Source organism: Pseudoliparis swirei, chromosome 8 (genome assembly GCF_029220125.1).
Source record: "Pseudoliparis swirei isolate HS2019 ecotype Mariana Trench chromosome 8, NWPU_hadal_v1, whole genome shotgun sequence".
Taxonomy (NCBI): Eukaryota; Metazoa; Chordata; class Actinopteri; order Perciformes; family Liparidae; genus Pseudoliparis; species Pseudoliparis swirei.
Genome location: NC_079395.1, coordinates 14,263,960 through 14,276,613, shown reverse-complemented (window position 1 = coordinate 14,276,613; position 12,654 = coordinate 14,263,960). Strand labels below are relative to the sequence as shown.

The window sequence follows — 12,654 nt, the reverse complement described above, 5'->3', positions numbered from 1 at the left end:
AAGACAGAAGTAATTGATTTGAATTTAATGTCTCATTAGTGAGTGCATGTAAAAATGAGCTGGTCTATTATATAAAGCAAGATCTGTTGGTTTGTCTGCTGAATGAGATTTAGAAGTCGTTTATTATTTTAGATGTGCCGTAGAATCACTGCTTCCCCTGCATCAATTAAAATGTATTTAATTTGAGTCATCTGCTCCCACTCAAATTTCTCAGTCACAAAGAACCAATTAAAACAATAGTGTACTCATCTACCGCAACAGATAAGACGTTGAGCTCTTGACAACCAAACTCTGTACAGATCAGATGCTTTCATACCGACTGAAATTTGAAATGCTTAACGAGTCAAACGTCGCAGAGCCGATGAGCCGACTATTTGTGAAAAACTAAGGGAGCAACGATACTCATTATTTTGTAACAATCCACATTTGCTGTTTTTAATAATTTTATTATTTTTATACAGTATTGAAACAAAAAACAAAAAATAATGTGGTGCGTTCACATTTTCCCAAGGGATTCTTTGCAAGTTTGATCTCTACAAGGGTAAAACAGTGAAAAGCTTGAAGCTGGATCCATCCATGTTAAAACTCAGAGAATAGGAAGACAGGGCCTGATTTAAAAATCATCTACAAGTTTTGATGGATTTAATTTCTGCGCCAACATTTTATTCCTAGTCATGTTCTTTGACTGTTTTTGTAAGGGAGGATGAATCAGGTTCCCAGCATTTGTCTTTAAAAGAAACTTCCAGTCCATGCGTAACAACAGTCCAAAGAAAAACAAACAAATCCCCCCCCCCCCCTCCCACGTCCGTCCATCCAGTCTCTTCCTCCTCCCATCCACAGTTCGTCTTCTATGCAACGTAGTTGTATACTTTGCGATCTTCTGGCGTCCTTGCCAAGTATTCTCTTTCTATTAGTCCTTCGATACGCTTTTTAATTACGACAGGGCTCGGAAGAAAACGTGACCGCAGCTGCTGAGTTACCTGCAGACACAAAACCACAACATGTAAGAAGATGCACAGTTTCAACATTAAATTGACCTTTTTCATTACATTTATTTGCAGAACTACGTCACCATAAAATTATTTTGAAGACGGGGAAATGCCCGTATTCTAATTGCCGTCCATCGTTATAGAGAAACATACATCCTCATGAGGTGTTCCTTACCTCAGCCACCAGGACATTGTGCTGCATCCTCTTCCTGGACTTCATGATTCGGACAATGGCCGCCTCAATCTCATGCTTCCGGTCATCATCCACTTTCTGCCGCGTCTCTTTCCTTTCGGGGTCGGATTCCCCTTGTTTAGCAGCAACTGGCAGAGTGGGATACAGACAAGATGAAGTTCAGGGACCAAATATAGTCACTCTCTGAAGGTCCCGTTTTTTTAGATTAGCAGAAAGGAAAAGCCTTCGGAGAGGGGGAATCCTTTATTCATGTTTCTGAAGGGCTGAGACATGACGCTCGGGTATTCTGTTCATGCTAAATGGATATCTACCACTCAACACGAACTGTCGTTCCTGGAAAAGCTACTTGGTTAAGAAAATGACCAACTAGGTGACCAACTTTAACAAGAACAGGAGAAAAGGCCCATTGACCGGACAGAAAGACCAGACGCTGAGCACACACGTTGCCCACCTGTCTGTATTTTGACTCTGTGCAGTTTGGAAGTAAACTGATCATTCACTGTAAACAGGTGGCCGCTCTCAATCTCCTTGGACTTCGGCTCCTTGGTGAGAACTCTCTGTGTTGGTTTCCCACAGGCCAGAGACTGCAGCGCTCGCACCAACTCCCGCTCGGGAATATCCGTCTCCTGCTGGATCTCCTATAGACGGGCACAGAGTGGGCGATGAGGTCGTGAAATAGGGGGACAGAGAATAGGACCAAAAGAATGCATGCAGGTCATAGAGTAAGCAAAGGTGACCTCTGCGAAAGACAAGACGACTGGATAGGAGAGCGAGCTTGTAACAGCCACTGTACGTCACGTGTGCCCACCTCGAATGTGCACTTGTCTCTGTTGTTGAAGAGCATGAGGATGGTCATCTGGAAAGTGGAGACCTGCAGGATGTGCTTCCGAGTGTTCGAGCCGGTCACCTGCGCACCCCCCACACCCACCTCTGAGCCATCCTCCTGCAGATGAAGTCGAAGGGAAGGTGAATTTAAATTTAGGAATTATACTCCACAACACCACGGATCCTTGATTGGAGTTGTTCATGAGAAAAAAAGGCAAATGGCATTTTTCATCTACCTTTTTAATAGTTCCGTAGAAAGTTGCGTTCAGGTCTGCCCCGCCCATATGGTGTTGCAGTGTTAGCTGCCTACCACTGTGCTTAGCGAGGTAAAACCTGCAGAAGAAAAGCCACGGACAACTTCTTTCGGAACCACAGCGTCTCCCTTTGTTTAGGAAAACATTTGAAATTGATTTAAAGAGCATTACCTTCTAAAGACCTCAAAGGCGTGTCGGGGAGAGGGGGCGATGGTGCATTTAGGTGTTGCCGACTGCGTCGGCCAGTAGCCAGTAGTGAGGACTCTGACTGTGAGGTCCACACCACTTAGAGATGCCTGGAAGAGATTAATAAACCTGTTTTCAGAATTTCTCTCAAAACGCATTTGGCCCTAACAAAGGGGTCCGACTGTCTTACCGACGTGGTTTGTATGTGTTGCCTGAACTCATCCATGGTAGTGTTGGATATGCTCATGTCTCTGAACATCCCTTCCAGTTTTGTGGTGAACTGACAGCCACATTCTGTCTGCAAAAGGAGAAAGACGGAGGAGCGAGTTGAAACTGCTGACGCGGACTCAGAACGGGCGACGGCCAATAGCAGAGAAGAAGAGCAGGACCAGAGATACGCATATCGTGCATCGGGGACCAAAAGGTCCCTTCTTACCTTGAGCTTAGAGATCATGTTCTTCTCCGAGTCGTCTGAGACGCTCTTGTTGCTGAGCAGCCTGCGGCCCAGATGCTGCTTGTAGTACCGCTCAAACACATCCTTCTCTTGCATATACCGGAACAACACCATGGCCTTCTCAAGGATCGACTCCACCTCCTGTTCTGTTAACTGGTCGAACACGACAGGGCGAAGCAGAATGAGGAAATGTACGGGACACGCAAAACGCTGAATCGTCTCACTGGGCATACAAATGCAGAACTGTAAGTGATGCCGTGGAAGGAAACTTCAAAAGGAGACACACACCCCTTTGACACCCTTCTTGAGCTTGTCGTCAATAAAAAGTGACAGGTACTCTGGTGAGCGGGAGTTGAGGTTGAGGAAATACTCAAAGTCTCCCGCTATGGTTTGTTTGAAGAGTCTGTCGTTGTTGAAGGACTCGAGGAGGAAGCGGTCAAATCGTGTCTTCAGGTCTAGCAGGCCCTGTTGAAGAGGTGATGTAACAAGAATCACGATATCAAGGTGGGCTCGCCTAGATCTGGAAACATGAAGTTGTGTTCAACCAGCATACCTGGATATAGTCGACGGGGTTCTTGCCCTCTCCCTCCTCTGACACGAGAGCTTTGCCTTCCTCCCTCAAGTAAGAGCTCATACACTCGCACATAGTCTTCAGGCCGTTTGGCACACGACTGAACAGCTTGTACATGCATGCCAGGTCTGAGAGGGAGACAGGGGGGGGGGGGGGGAACTTATGAGGAACACATAGAAACTGTCGAGGACAGGCTGAGAAAACACAACGGTGCCATTCTTAATAAAAAAATGTTTTAAATGCAATGGTTTGACCCTCAATTCAAAATCACGATTAATTGAAAGGGAAACATGAAATCAGCAACATGTTTACCTTCCGTCTTGCCGTTCTTGAGCATATGGACGAGGCCAGAGTTCTCCATCTCCACAATGGTCTTCATGTGCTTAGAAATGAGCCCCCTTTCCACCACCTTGACGATGGGCTCCTCCGTTGACTTGTCTAGGCAGTGCATAACTCGCTCAATCTCCTCATTGATTCTGGCCTCGACCTTCTTAATGTACACACTGGCACTGTTTTCTGCGAGGAACTTTTGGCTCTCCATCTGAAAGAGCAGATAGTGTGCGATTACGCCTGACAAAGATTTTCAGTGGTTACAAAGAAGAAGAAAAAAAGACACCGACAACCCACCAACGACTTACATGGAAGAATTCCGCTGACATATCTAGGAATGGACATTCAAAGTCTTCCTCATACACAGACCTGCCGTCCAGGCCGAGAATCATCAGCATCTGGCAGGCGTTTCTGATGGCGCCCCTGCAATGGACGATAAAAAAAAAGTGAGCTGAAACGTATCGTATAGGATCAAGACAGATTGGGGAACTTGCTGCGTGTCACCCGAGTTTCTAATTTCAACCAGAATATTAGGCATCCTGGAGCAGACTCGGAGTCACAGTCATCCTTCAGATCAAGCAGTGAAGTTGTACTCCTGCATACCGGTCGACCACCTCGCCCTTCCTCTCCCGAGCAATCATGTCCAGTGACGTCTGACGTAGGTGTTCTCGGATGCAACCGTGGCGCACCACCTGGTCTCTGAATATGATGAGGCCGAGGTTGTACACATTCTCCACATTGTTCTGTTGAACATACACACGGTCCTGGGAAACGAGAGAGAATGGAGGTGAAAAAGACCCGAATACAGCACATATATATATAACATATGCATGTTGAACGATTCCTAAGAACACTGTATATCACATGTAAAACTATCCTTTAAATTTAAACTAGGTTGGTACAAATGGTATTTATCCCACCACTACTTTACAAGTATGCATTTAAAAAAGGGATGTGTATGCTGACGAGTGCAAAAGAAACACCATCACTGTGATTCAAAGTGGTGCAAAGTACTTTTTATTGGGGTTGGATAAGCCAGCAAACCTTTCATTATAAAGGATTGGTGGCTGTATGAATTACTTTGTTTTTGTGTAAAAGAAAGCTTACTTTTAATCCTGACCATTTCAAAATGCTTGTTTTATGATACCTCTCTCTTTTTCTTCATCCGAGTAATGAATGAGTTAGCATTTCTGAGATTAGATTACCGTGTTAAATGTATATACCAGGTAACGGGAGCATAGATGTAAGAACACAACCATACAGAGCATGCTCAGCAATAACATGAATGAATCGTGTGTGAAAAGGTACAATTGCTCAGCCTCTCAGAGAAAAATAAGTACCGCCACAGGGCCTAAAGAGAGGCACGGTGCCTTCCAGAACAGGTAAATACACCAGCCGAGAACAGTGAAGTCACTCTTGCTGTATCGGTCCGGCTCTCCGCTAGAGGTCAGCAGGCGGGTGGGAACAGAAAGCTGCTCTCATTGCACAGAAGTAGGAAGTCTGTCTTCGTTAAACACCCGGAAGCGGGGTGATGCCAGGACAGGAACACGGAGAATACAAAACAAAAGAAGCCCATGAGGGCCGTCCAGTCTCTGGACTGCTTGAGACATTGTTGAGCCGACACGTGTCCTGAGGGCTCGCTCGGTCACCCACTGACACAGACATCTTGGACTTGCTGCGAAAGTGAATCAACAAGTCCGGCCAGTTTTCCAAAAGCAGTTAATACAGCAACAGAGGCTCATTGTTAGGACCACAAATAAAACAGCACCGTACAAAGTCCAGAATAGGATGTAGGGGAAGAGGAGCCGCTCGTTCCACTTTTACAATGACACACGCCCCAGAGTCCACTTGCACAGGAAACACAACTCATTGCAGACACAGACGTGATCTTAACATGAATCAATACAAATCAGCAACCACTGCATTATGAAATGTTAGAGATATTTACCTTCGCATTGAAAATGCGGAAGGTCGTGTTTTGATCGCCGTGTATTTGTGTATGTGTGCGTGTTATTCGCACAAGTCAAAAAGTATTAAACCGAATCGCATGAAATTTGGTGGGATGATTGATTATTATCCGGGGACCATTTGATTAGATTTTGGGATCGATCGGGTCAAAGGTCAAGGTCATGAAAAGGTCAAAATCTTCTCTTTACCATAGCGCGATCAATTTATAGCCAATTGGCATGCAACTAATGCCAAAATGTTCATAATTCAATGCCCAATCTTGTGATATGCCCTCTATCGAGTGCCCGTTCTAGTTACAGAATATTTCAAGCAAAATGTGTATGACAAAAAAAGCACAACCGCCTAGTTACCATGTACATGAGGATGTCTCTGATCATCACCATGGCGGTCTGATGGTCATTCCACGCCTGATTCAGTGTTTGCAGAAAATTATTATTTAGAGACTTTAAGACATCTTCCCGGACCTGAAAATACAAATTGAAAGAATTTATGTCACATCAAGTTATTTCTGGGGTTACTGATAAACTTCAGGTCATATTCATAAGGACACTTGAGAAATTATTGAAAGGGCTTCGGGGTATTGATTTACTTTGTTAATGAGGTGCTCTGTGACGACCTCCCTCAGGCCCGTGTAGAGCTTCTCCCCGTGCTTGTGGAGCACCATGGTGTAGGCGTTCCTGTACAGCTCCTCAAAGCTGAGCCCACTGTTGTTCTTCCTCTGGATCTCTTGGATGGCGTTCTTTAGGAGGTCCCATATGTTGTTCACATACTTCTCATCCATTGTCATCTAGGAGGGGAAGAAAGATGAAAGAGTTTTTACTTGAACAATGTCTATTCTGTATTATTCCCATCTGTTCCAAGTCGATGACAAAAGTAATGCTAAGGATTGTGTGTTGCAATACTAGTGAATACAAAATAGTAAAGCACTTGTTAAAAGAGAAGATCCATATGCAAAAACACAGGTTCAATATGTTGTACGTTGTTAATTACTAATAGTTTTGCAGCTTTCTAAAAAGGTGCCTACAGAAACCGTCTAATTTAAATATATAAATATATATTTAAATATATATATATGTTTATTTATATATATATATAAATATATATATATTTATTTAAATATATATATATATATGAACACACACTTACACAGTAAGCAATCCCTTTCTACATTGAGGTGTGGACAGGGAAGGTATAACCTTGTGAAAGCCCAGATGTTTGATTGATGACTTTCGCAGTAAACATTGGGTACTTGAGTGTAGGCGGAATGTACACCTTCGTCATTTATTAATTTCAATTCCCCCGGGGATACAATGCAGGTGATGCCTTGATGATTCTGCCCGAGTTCAGATAACTTTGCAAGCATATAGAAGCAATTTAAACAAAGATCTCAATGAAGCAGCATAGGCGCAACAGAAAGCCATAATTAAATCACCATTTTCTATTTGTGTAGTCATATCAAGAGTAACAAAGATTATAATCATCAACATTATTACAGAAAAAAACCCACAACAAAATATGCATTATACATTCGCGTCCATGGAGAATGAGCCGTTGTGTTGACCACACTGCATTCAAAGCTTTACGATCCTGAAGACGAAGCATGTGCTGCTCGACTCCAGCGAACAGGGAACGACAAACCCAAGTCAGTAAAACGAGACATAAAGACCCTTGGTGTAAACAATCCCTCAAACTGTACGACCAAAGCCGTATAAAGAATGTAGAGAAGGTAGAGACGCAACCGCCAAGTGTGTCAAGCAACGACCGTGTTCAACTTTCTGATTTTTTTGCATTTCCTGCCAACGTACCAGGACCTAGTTATCTCACAATATATTCAATAATAATGAAGGTGTGTGGATGTCAATGTCCCCTTATCTCACTGACGAGACGCACAGTGCATTATGTTACTTCTTTCCTCACTCTTTAAACTCGATCAAGAACCTGATCAGACCTCACCTGAAGGGAAGACGATAAGGTGTCAACCAGATAAATACAGTTTCCTTGTCAAAGTCATTGTCAAATTAAGTATTTCAGCTTGTATCGCTCTCATTCAGGAACAAAGGCCGCCCACCAATTTAGTTTTTAGCCTCTTGTTACTGTCAAGTTGACATATACACACTCTGCATTTTGCACACTGTCTATATTTAATATTTTTGAATTTGATTTGATTCGTCATTGATGTTGTGTGTTGTGTATGCATGTGTGTTGTATATGTACATATATATTTTGTTTTGTTTACTTTGTATACTTCTATATCTTTCATCCCTGTTTTTTTATATTTGTGTTTTGTTTTTGTTTTTATTCTTGTGCGTTTGATTTATTGGTGCTGCTACTTGTAACGACAAATTTCCCCTTGGGGATTAATAAAGTATATATCTATCTATCTATCTATCAATTATTCTGATTGGCTCCATGTATGAGGTAGAGCTACAGGTTGTACATCTGGTTATTGATTAGTAATTAGTATATCAAAAGTTAAGCATATCTAGTGAAGAGTAACTGTGGACCGACAGTTGACCGGCTCATATTCAAATTCAAAAAATGAATTCATTAGTCAGTATTTTCAGATCACAAGATAAGCTTGTCTCAATAGCAACAAGAAATACAAGGTGTGGAATGGGATACATTCATATAATCCCATAATTAAAGTGTGTTACGATATTGACCAAGACTACTAGGTAGTGGCTACAATCTGGTTTCATGGGCCAGTCTTGCATTTGCAAGGAAGCGCAACATTTGAAAAAGGATGAACTGTTTTCACTCACACGCCTGGATATCCAACAGAAGAAAAAGCACTGCTCCGTATTTCACACGAGGAATATAATTGGATGATCCCAGGGCTCGTCAATTTAGACACCATTACACAACGTTACAACTGCGCTCACGTTACTCGTGATGAACTCGTTGACAGTGGCACGTTACCATCAGCAGGTTGCTAGGTGGACGTCAACAACATTAACCAGCCTGGTTGACGTTACCATAGCTGTGTTGTAGTCTCACGTCAGGCTGAAGCTGCGTTAGCTCCCCAAGACTGAAGCGCTGCATGATACTGTGGCGATCGCCATGTAGAGCAGCCGACGCCAAATGCGCGGTGCAGCGAAGCCCCGTGAGCCAAAAGAGCCTCAAAGGAACTCACCGACCGACCGCAACTTAGCTGGCGTCAAGTTAGCCGACATCGGGCCTGCTACGCGACTGAGCTTAGCAGTCGCGTAGCTCGGAAGGCACCGGGGAAGTTTCCGTCACGGTACAGATGCTAACACTAGCTCACGTCAGACGACGATCACGGTGGCAAGCCGAGGAGCGAGCACACGTCAAATAAACCGAACTGCTAGTCTGGCTAAAGTCCTCCGGGTGATTTGTTTCGCTTGACAATGACATGTCTTTCTGGTTTAAGCGGCTCGCTCGGAGGTAGTTGCTAGCAGAGACCCGTCATCCCCGGGACTCGAGTCTCACAGTTAGCATATCAGCGCTCACAGAGCCGGGGAATACTCACAGGAAAGGCTCGTATTCTCATCTTGGTGTCCTTCTTGGGGCCGCCTTTCAGGTTGGACATGATTAGCGTAAGTTAGAACGACTTTCGTTTCTAAGTTGACTTAAAAGACTACATGAAAGGCAGTTGCTAGTTTGCTTTCTACGCCAGGAAAGCGGCAGGGACACTCAGTGACCTCCCCTCCAAGAATGAGGTCGGTCTGTGTGTCTGTTATGTTGTTGTCACTCGCTCTCCTCTCAGTGGTTTTTAGCTAATGCTAGCTTGTGTGCGGTGATGGCGGACGGCTGTACTCCACTGCGCAACGACGAAATCTCGCGAGAGAAAAGTCTTCACGAACAGGTGCATTCCACAGGTTGATATCATGTCGTCGTGGGCACATTTGCATAAGCTAACTCTCACATTGTATGTTAATATTTCGACGAAAAGCTGTAAGTATTTAACAATTTGTTGTGTACAAATATAACCGTTTCAACTAAAAAAAAGAATGACAAAAAAAGCATTGAAGGAGGATGAAAACTTTATTTGGTGATAGTTAGGCCCGTGTTAACATGTTGTCCTAAATGCCAAAATAGAGCTAACGCCATGACGGTATGCCTGACTATAGGCCTGGCCGCCATCCCAACAGATAGTACTTATGACAGAAAGCAGAACGACCACTCTGTCAGATGGGGCCTCGTGTAACATGCTAACTTTCATCTTCGCTGTGTTGCAGTTTTATCGTTGTCCAACTGCACATTCCGATGGTTGACCAACCTCTGGAAGATGGAATATCTTCTCACTGTCATCACGAGCCTCTAAAAAAAAAAAAGGGCAAACAATAACACCATATAACTGCACATGGGTGAGTCCAGGGAAAAGCAAGACACTTACATTTAAGGAGATTCATTTTTAAAGTAACATTGTAATTACAAATATGAGTATCAGAATATTAAACCCAGTGGCCTCCGCCACAAACACTCTATAGAATACACAATGCCAGTAATAGTTGGTCTACCTCTGCATTCTGGTGTTATGATGGAAACTGTTGTGTTATTTCTGAGATGAGCTCCAGTGTTCCTCCACAGGCCCATGTTCTCCAGCCCTTTTATTTACCCCTCTCTTAGAGGAATACAACACACCCAACGACCTCATCTGACCTCTACACACAAAGCCAACATATAACTTGTGTACAAGTAGTCTACAAGTAGACTTGCCCCTTTTCTTTTAAAGTTGTTATTAAAGCACAATAATGGGCCAACAAATAAGAATCTGCAGCCAATCAAAAGCATCTGGTCACATGACGGGGAGAGTGTTATTTTCTTCTTCGTGATCTGATGCCTACCACTTTCTTTCCTGCTGTTAAATATTCATCTACTTTGTCAACTTTAAGCAACAACAGGTAATAGGGAGAGGCGTAACCTTTGCCAAGGGTGATCTGCTTCTCCTTTAAACTCAGACTGCTTCTCAATATGGCTAACATTGACACAAAAGCCCCCGATTTAGTTTAGTATGTGAGGTATATCAAAACAGACCTCTTCGTTTTCACACCAATATCCTCATTTTAGGGCTCACACAAACAGCCATACTGCAATTACACACATTTAAAAAAGTGCACACATATACAGTTACGTGCAATACATAACCAGATAGCTGCTGTAATGCGTGTTTGTATTTATGTGTGCATACTATAGCTATACATATTCTATCTATGAGATACTTTTTATTAGGAATACCTCTGCATCATATGTGCAGTATTTAGAGGTGAGGGTGAGTGTGTGTGTTTGGCACTCCTCTCCTGTTCTCTAGTGTAGAGTAGTTACAGCATTATGCTTAGAGTTTAACTTAATAGGAGGAAAGTAGTAAATCAATGTTTTACTGACCTCTTCTGGTTAAAACTTAAATTGAAAAGGTCAAGTCGGTAGGACCTCTGGCTACAACTAACAATGACGTCACTCCTTGAGCTGAAAACACTCTGATCACTTCTCTAGCACACCTTCCATAGGTTTGCTTGAGATGGCCTTATGTGTGCGAGAGACACATTAACACGTTAATAATAATAATAATAATTAAAGTTTATTCGCTAAGGTTATGAGCTCATTAAGGTAGTATTGTTTAGATGTACAACATCTTACTGACAAAAACAACAAATTATAATATTGGAAGGATGATATTTTTGCCAGTATTACACGTTTTTTCTCGCACCATCTAATGCAGTTAAACATTTCACCAGTGGGTGTTTCTATAAGCCCTTCCGAGGGTTCTACCTAATACTCAACTTAAAGGGTTATACATAGACCCATCTGTGAAAGGTTCCACCCACAACCCCCTATGTGAGCTTCTACAGAGAACATTTTTATCGTGTAATGTTACACCCAGAACTGGAAGGTTATATTTATATAACTTCCTGTTATAGTCCAGTCATCTTAAAAACCTTGGGCCGCTTTTGGGCCGCTTGACGTAGCTCGTCACGCTTTGCCGTTTGCTCTCTTTTGTTGCTCGCAATGTAAACATTGCATAAGAGTGCAGATACCACCCCTGTGTGTGTGTGTGTGTGTGTTCAGAGGTCATGTTATTGTTATTGTGGAGGTGAGCAAACTTTATATCATGGGCTAATTAGATATTACCATATCTTATCCAAAAAGATAACACATTGACAGTGAAATATTTAGTGACACATCGTCCTATAACTTCACTTGGTGACATTGCAAACAGACCGCTGGGTCACGTATTTGAGCAGCCGAGTGCGGCACAATATCAACTTATCTGTTTGCTTGTGTGCCTTTTTTCCCCGACAACACATCACATGCTCTACGTTCCTCCCATTCCACTGTGTGGTATGTAAGCTGTTTGTCTGCTGATAACAAGCCCCTCATCAACTCAGAGATAAACTCTGCATGTTGCCGTAGAGACAGCTAACACCAGATAATGAAACCTACGTGACAGAAATGTATGCTAGCGGTGGAAATGAAGACTCTGCTGAGTGAAAGACGTGTCCACATGTAGTGTGATGTTTAATTCACTGTGATATTATTGTGACAACGTCATCGACCGCAAATGCATTAACACCAGCACTAATTTAAAAAAATGGTTGAACTCTTGTGGCCACATGTCATACCCGAGATGCCCAGCAGGTGGCGTCTGCTGTGGTGTGAGTTGGACACATTTGGCCTCGTGTCGTGTCGCTCCAGCACATGACATCGTCCCCCCAGCGGCAGGATAAACCCAAAGGACACCAGCATAAAGTGGTGCATTTTAAAGCAGAGGTAATTGATTTTTTTGCAAGTGATTACAGAAGCAGAATTTAATACACTGCTTTTGATTTCAGCTCTTTCCATTGCTGCGTCTTGCTTTGCAAACATGACACCAGAGGCTCAGGACAAATGCGGCTCCCTTCAGAATTCCGCACTCATCATTTTAG

General features: G+C 43.1%; 1 protein-coding gene and 1 long non-coding RNA gene across 3 annotated transcripts; both read right to left on the bottom strand.

Moving 5' to 3' along the window:
* Positions 1–421: 421 nt before the first annotated feature.
* On the bottom strand, positions 422–9,551 carry LOC130198154 (cullin-3-B-like). Of its 2 annotated transcripts, none has more exons than XM_056421251.1 (16): positions 9,261–9,551; positions 6,360–6,557; positions 6,121–6,234; positions 4,406–4,566; positions 4,111–4,225; positions 3,785–4,013; positions 3,455–3,600; positions 3,190–3,366; positions 2,884–3,054; positions 2,638–2,745; positions 2,433–2,557; positions 2,245–2,340; positions 1,991–2,129; positions 1,634–1,820; positions 1,165–1,310; positions 422–980 (listed from the first exon to the last, which is right to left on the bottom strand). In XM_056421251.1, exons 1-16 carry the CDS (start codon positions 9,318–9,320, stop codon positions 849–851), a joined length of 2,304 nt encoding a protein of 767 aa, XP_056277226.1. In that variant the 5' UTR covers positions 9,321–9,551; the 3' UTR covers positions 422–848. The 2 variants fall into 2 exon arrangements, with proteins under 2 accessions (XP_056277226.1, XP_056277227.1); XM_056421252.1 differs by having other exon boundaries at positions 1,991–2,125; positions 2,244–2,340; positions 9,261–9,550.
* Positions 9,552–9,756: 205 nt separating this feature from the next.
* LOC130198160 (uncharacterized) lies at positions 9,757–10,365 on the bottom strand. The gene is made up of 2 exons (XR_008832573.1): positions 10,252–10,365; positions 9,757–10,051 (listed from the first exon to the last, which is right to left on the bottom strand). It is a non-coding gene; the product is annotated as an uncharacterized LOC130198160 (long non-coding RNA).
* Positions 10,366–12,654: the final 2,289 nt, after the last annotated feature.

Excerpts from the sequence above, each read along its gene's own strand:
- LOC130198154 (XM_056421251.1), bottom strand. The coding sequence starts at position 9,320 with ATGTCCAACCTGAAAGGCGGCCCCAAGAAGGACACCAAGATGAGAATA. Across the intron at positions 3,055-3,189 it reads TCAAGAAGGGTGTCAAAGGG|TTAACAGAACAGGAGGTGGA; the intron begins GTGTGTGTCTCC and ends GTGTTCGACCAG. Across the intron at positions 1,311-1,633 it reads CAGAGTCAAAATACAGACAG|TTGCTGCTAAACAAGGGGAA; the intron begins GTGGGCAACGTG and ends CCACTCTGCCAG.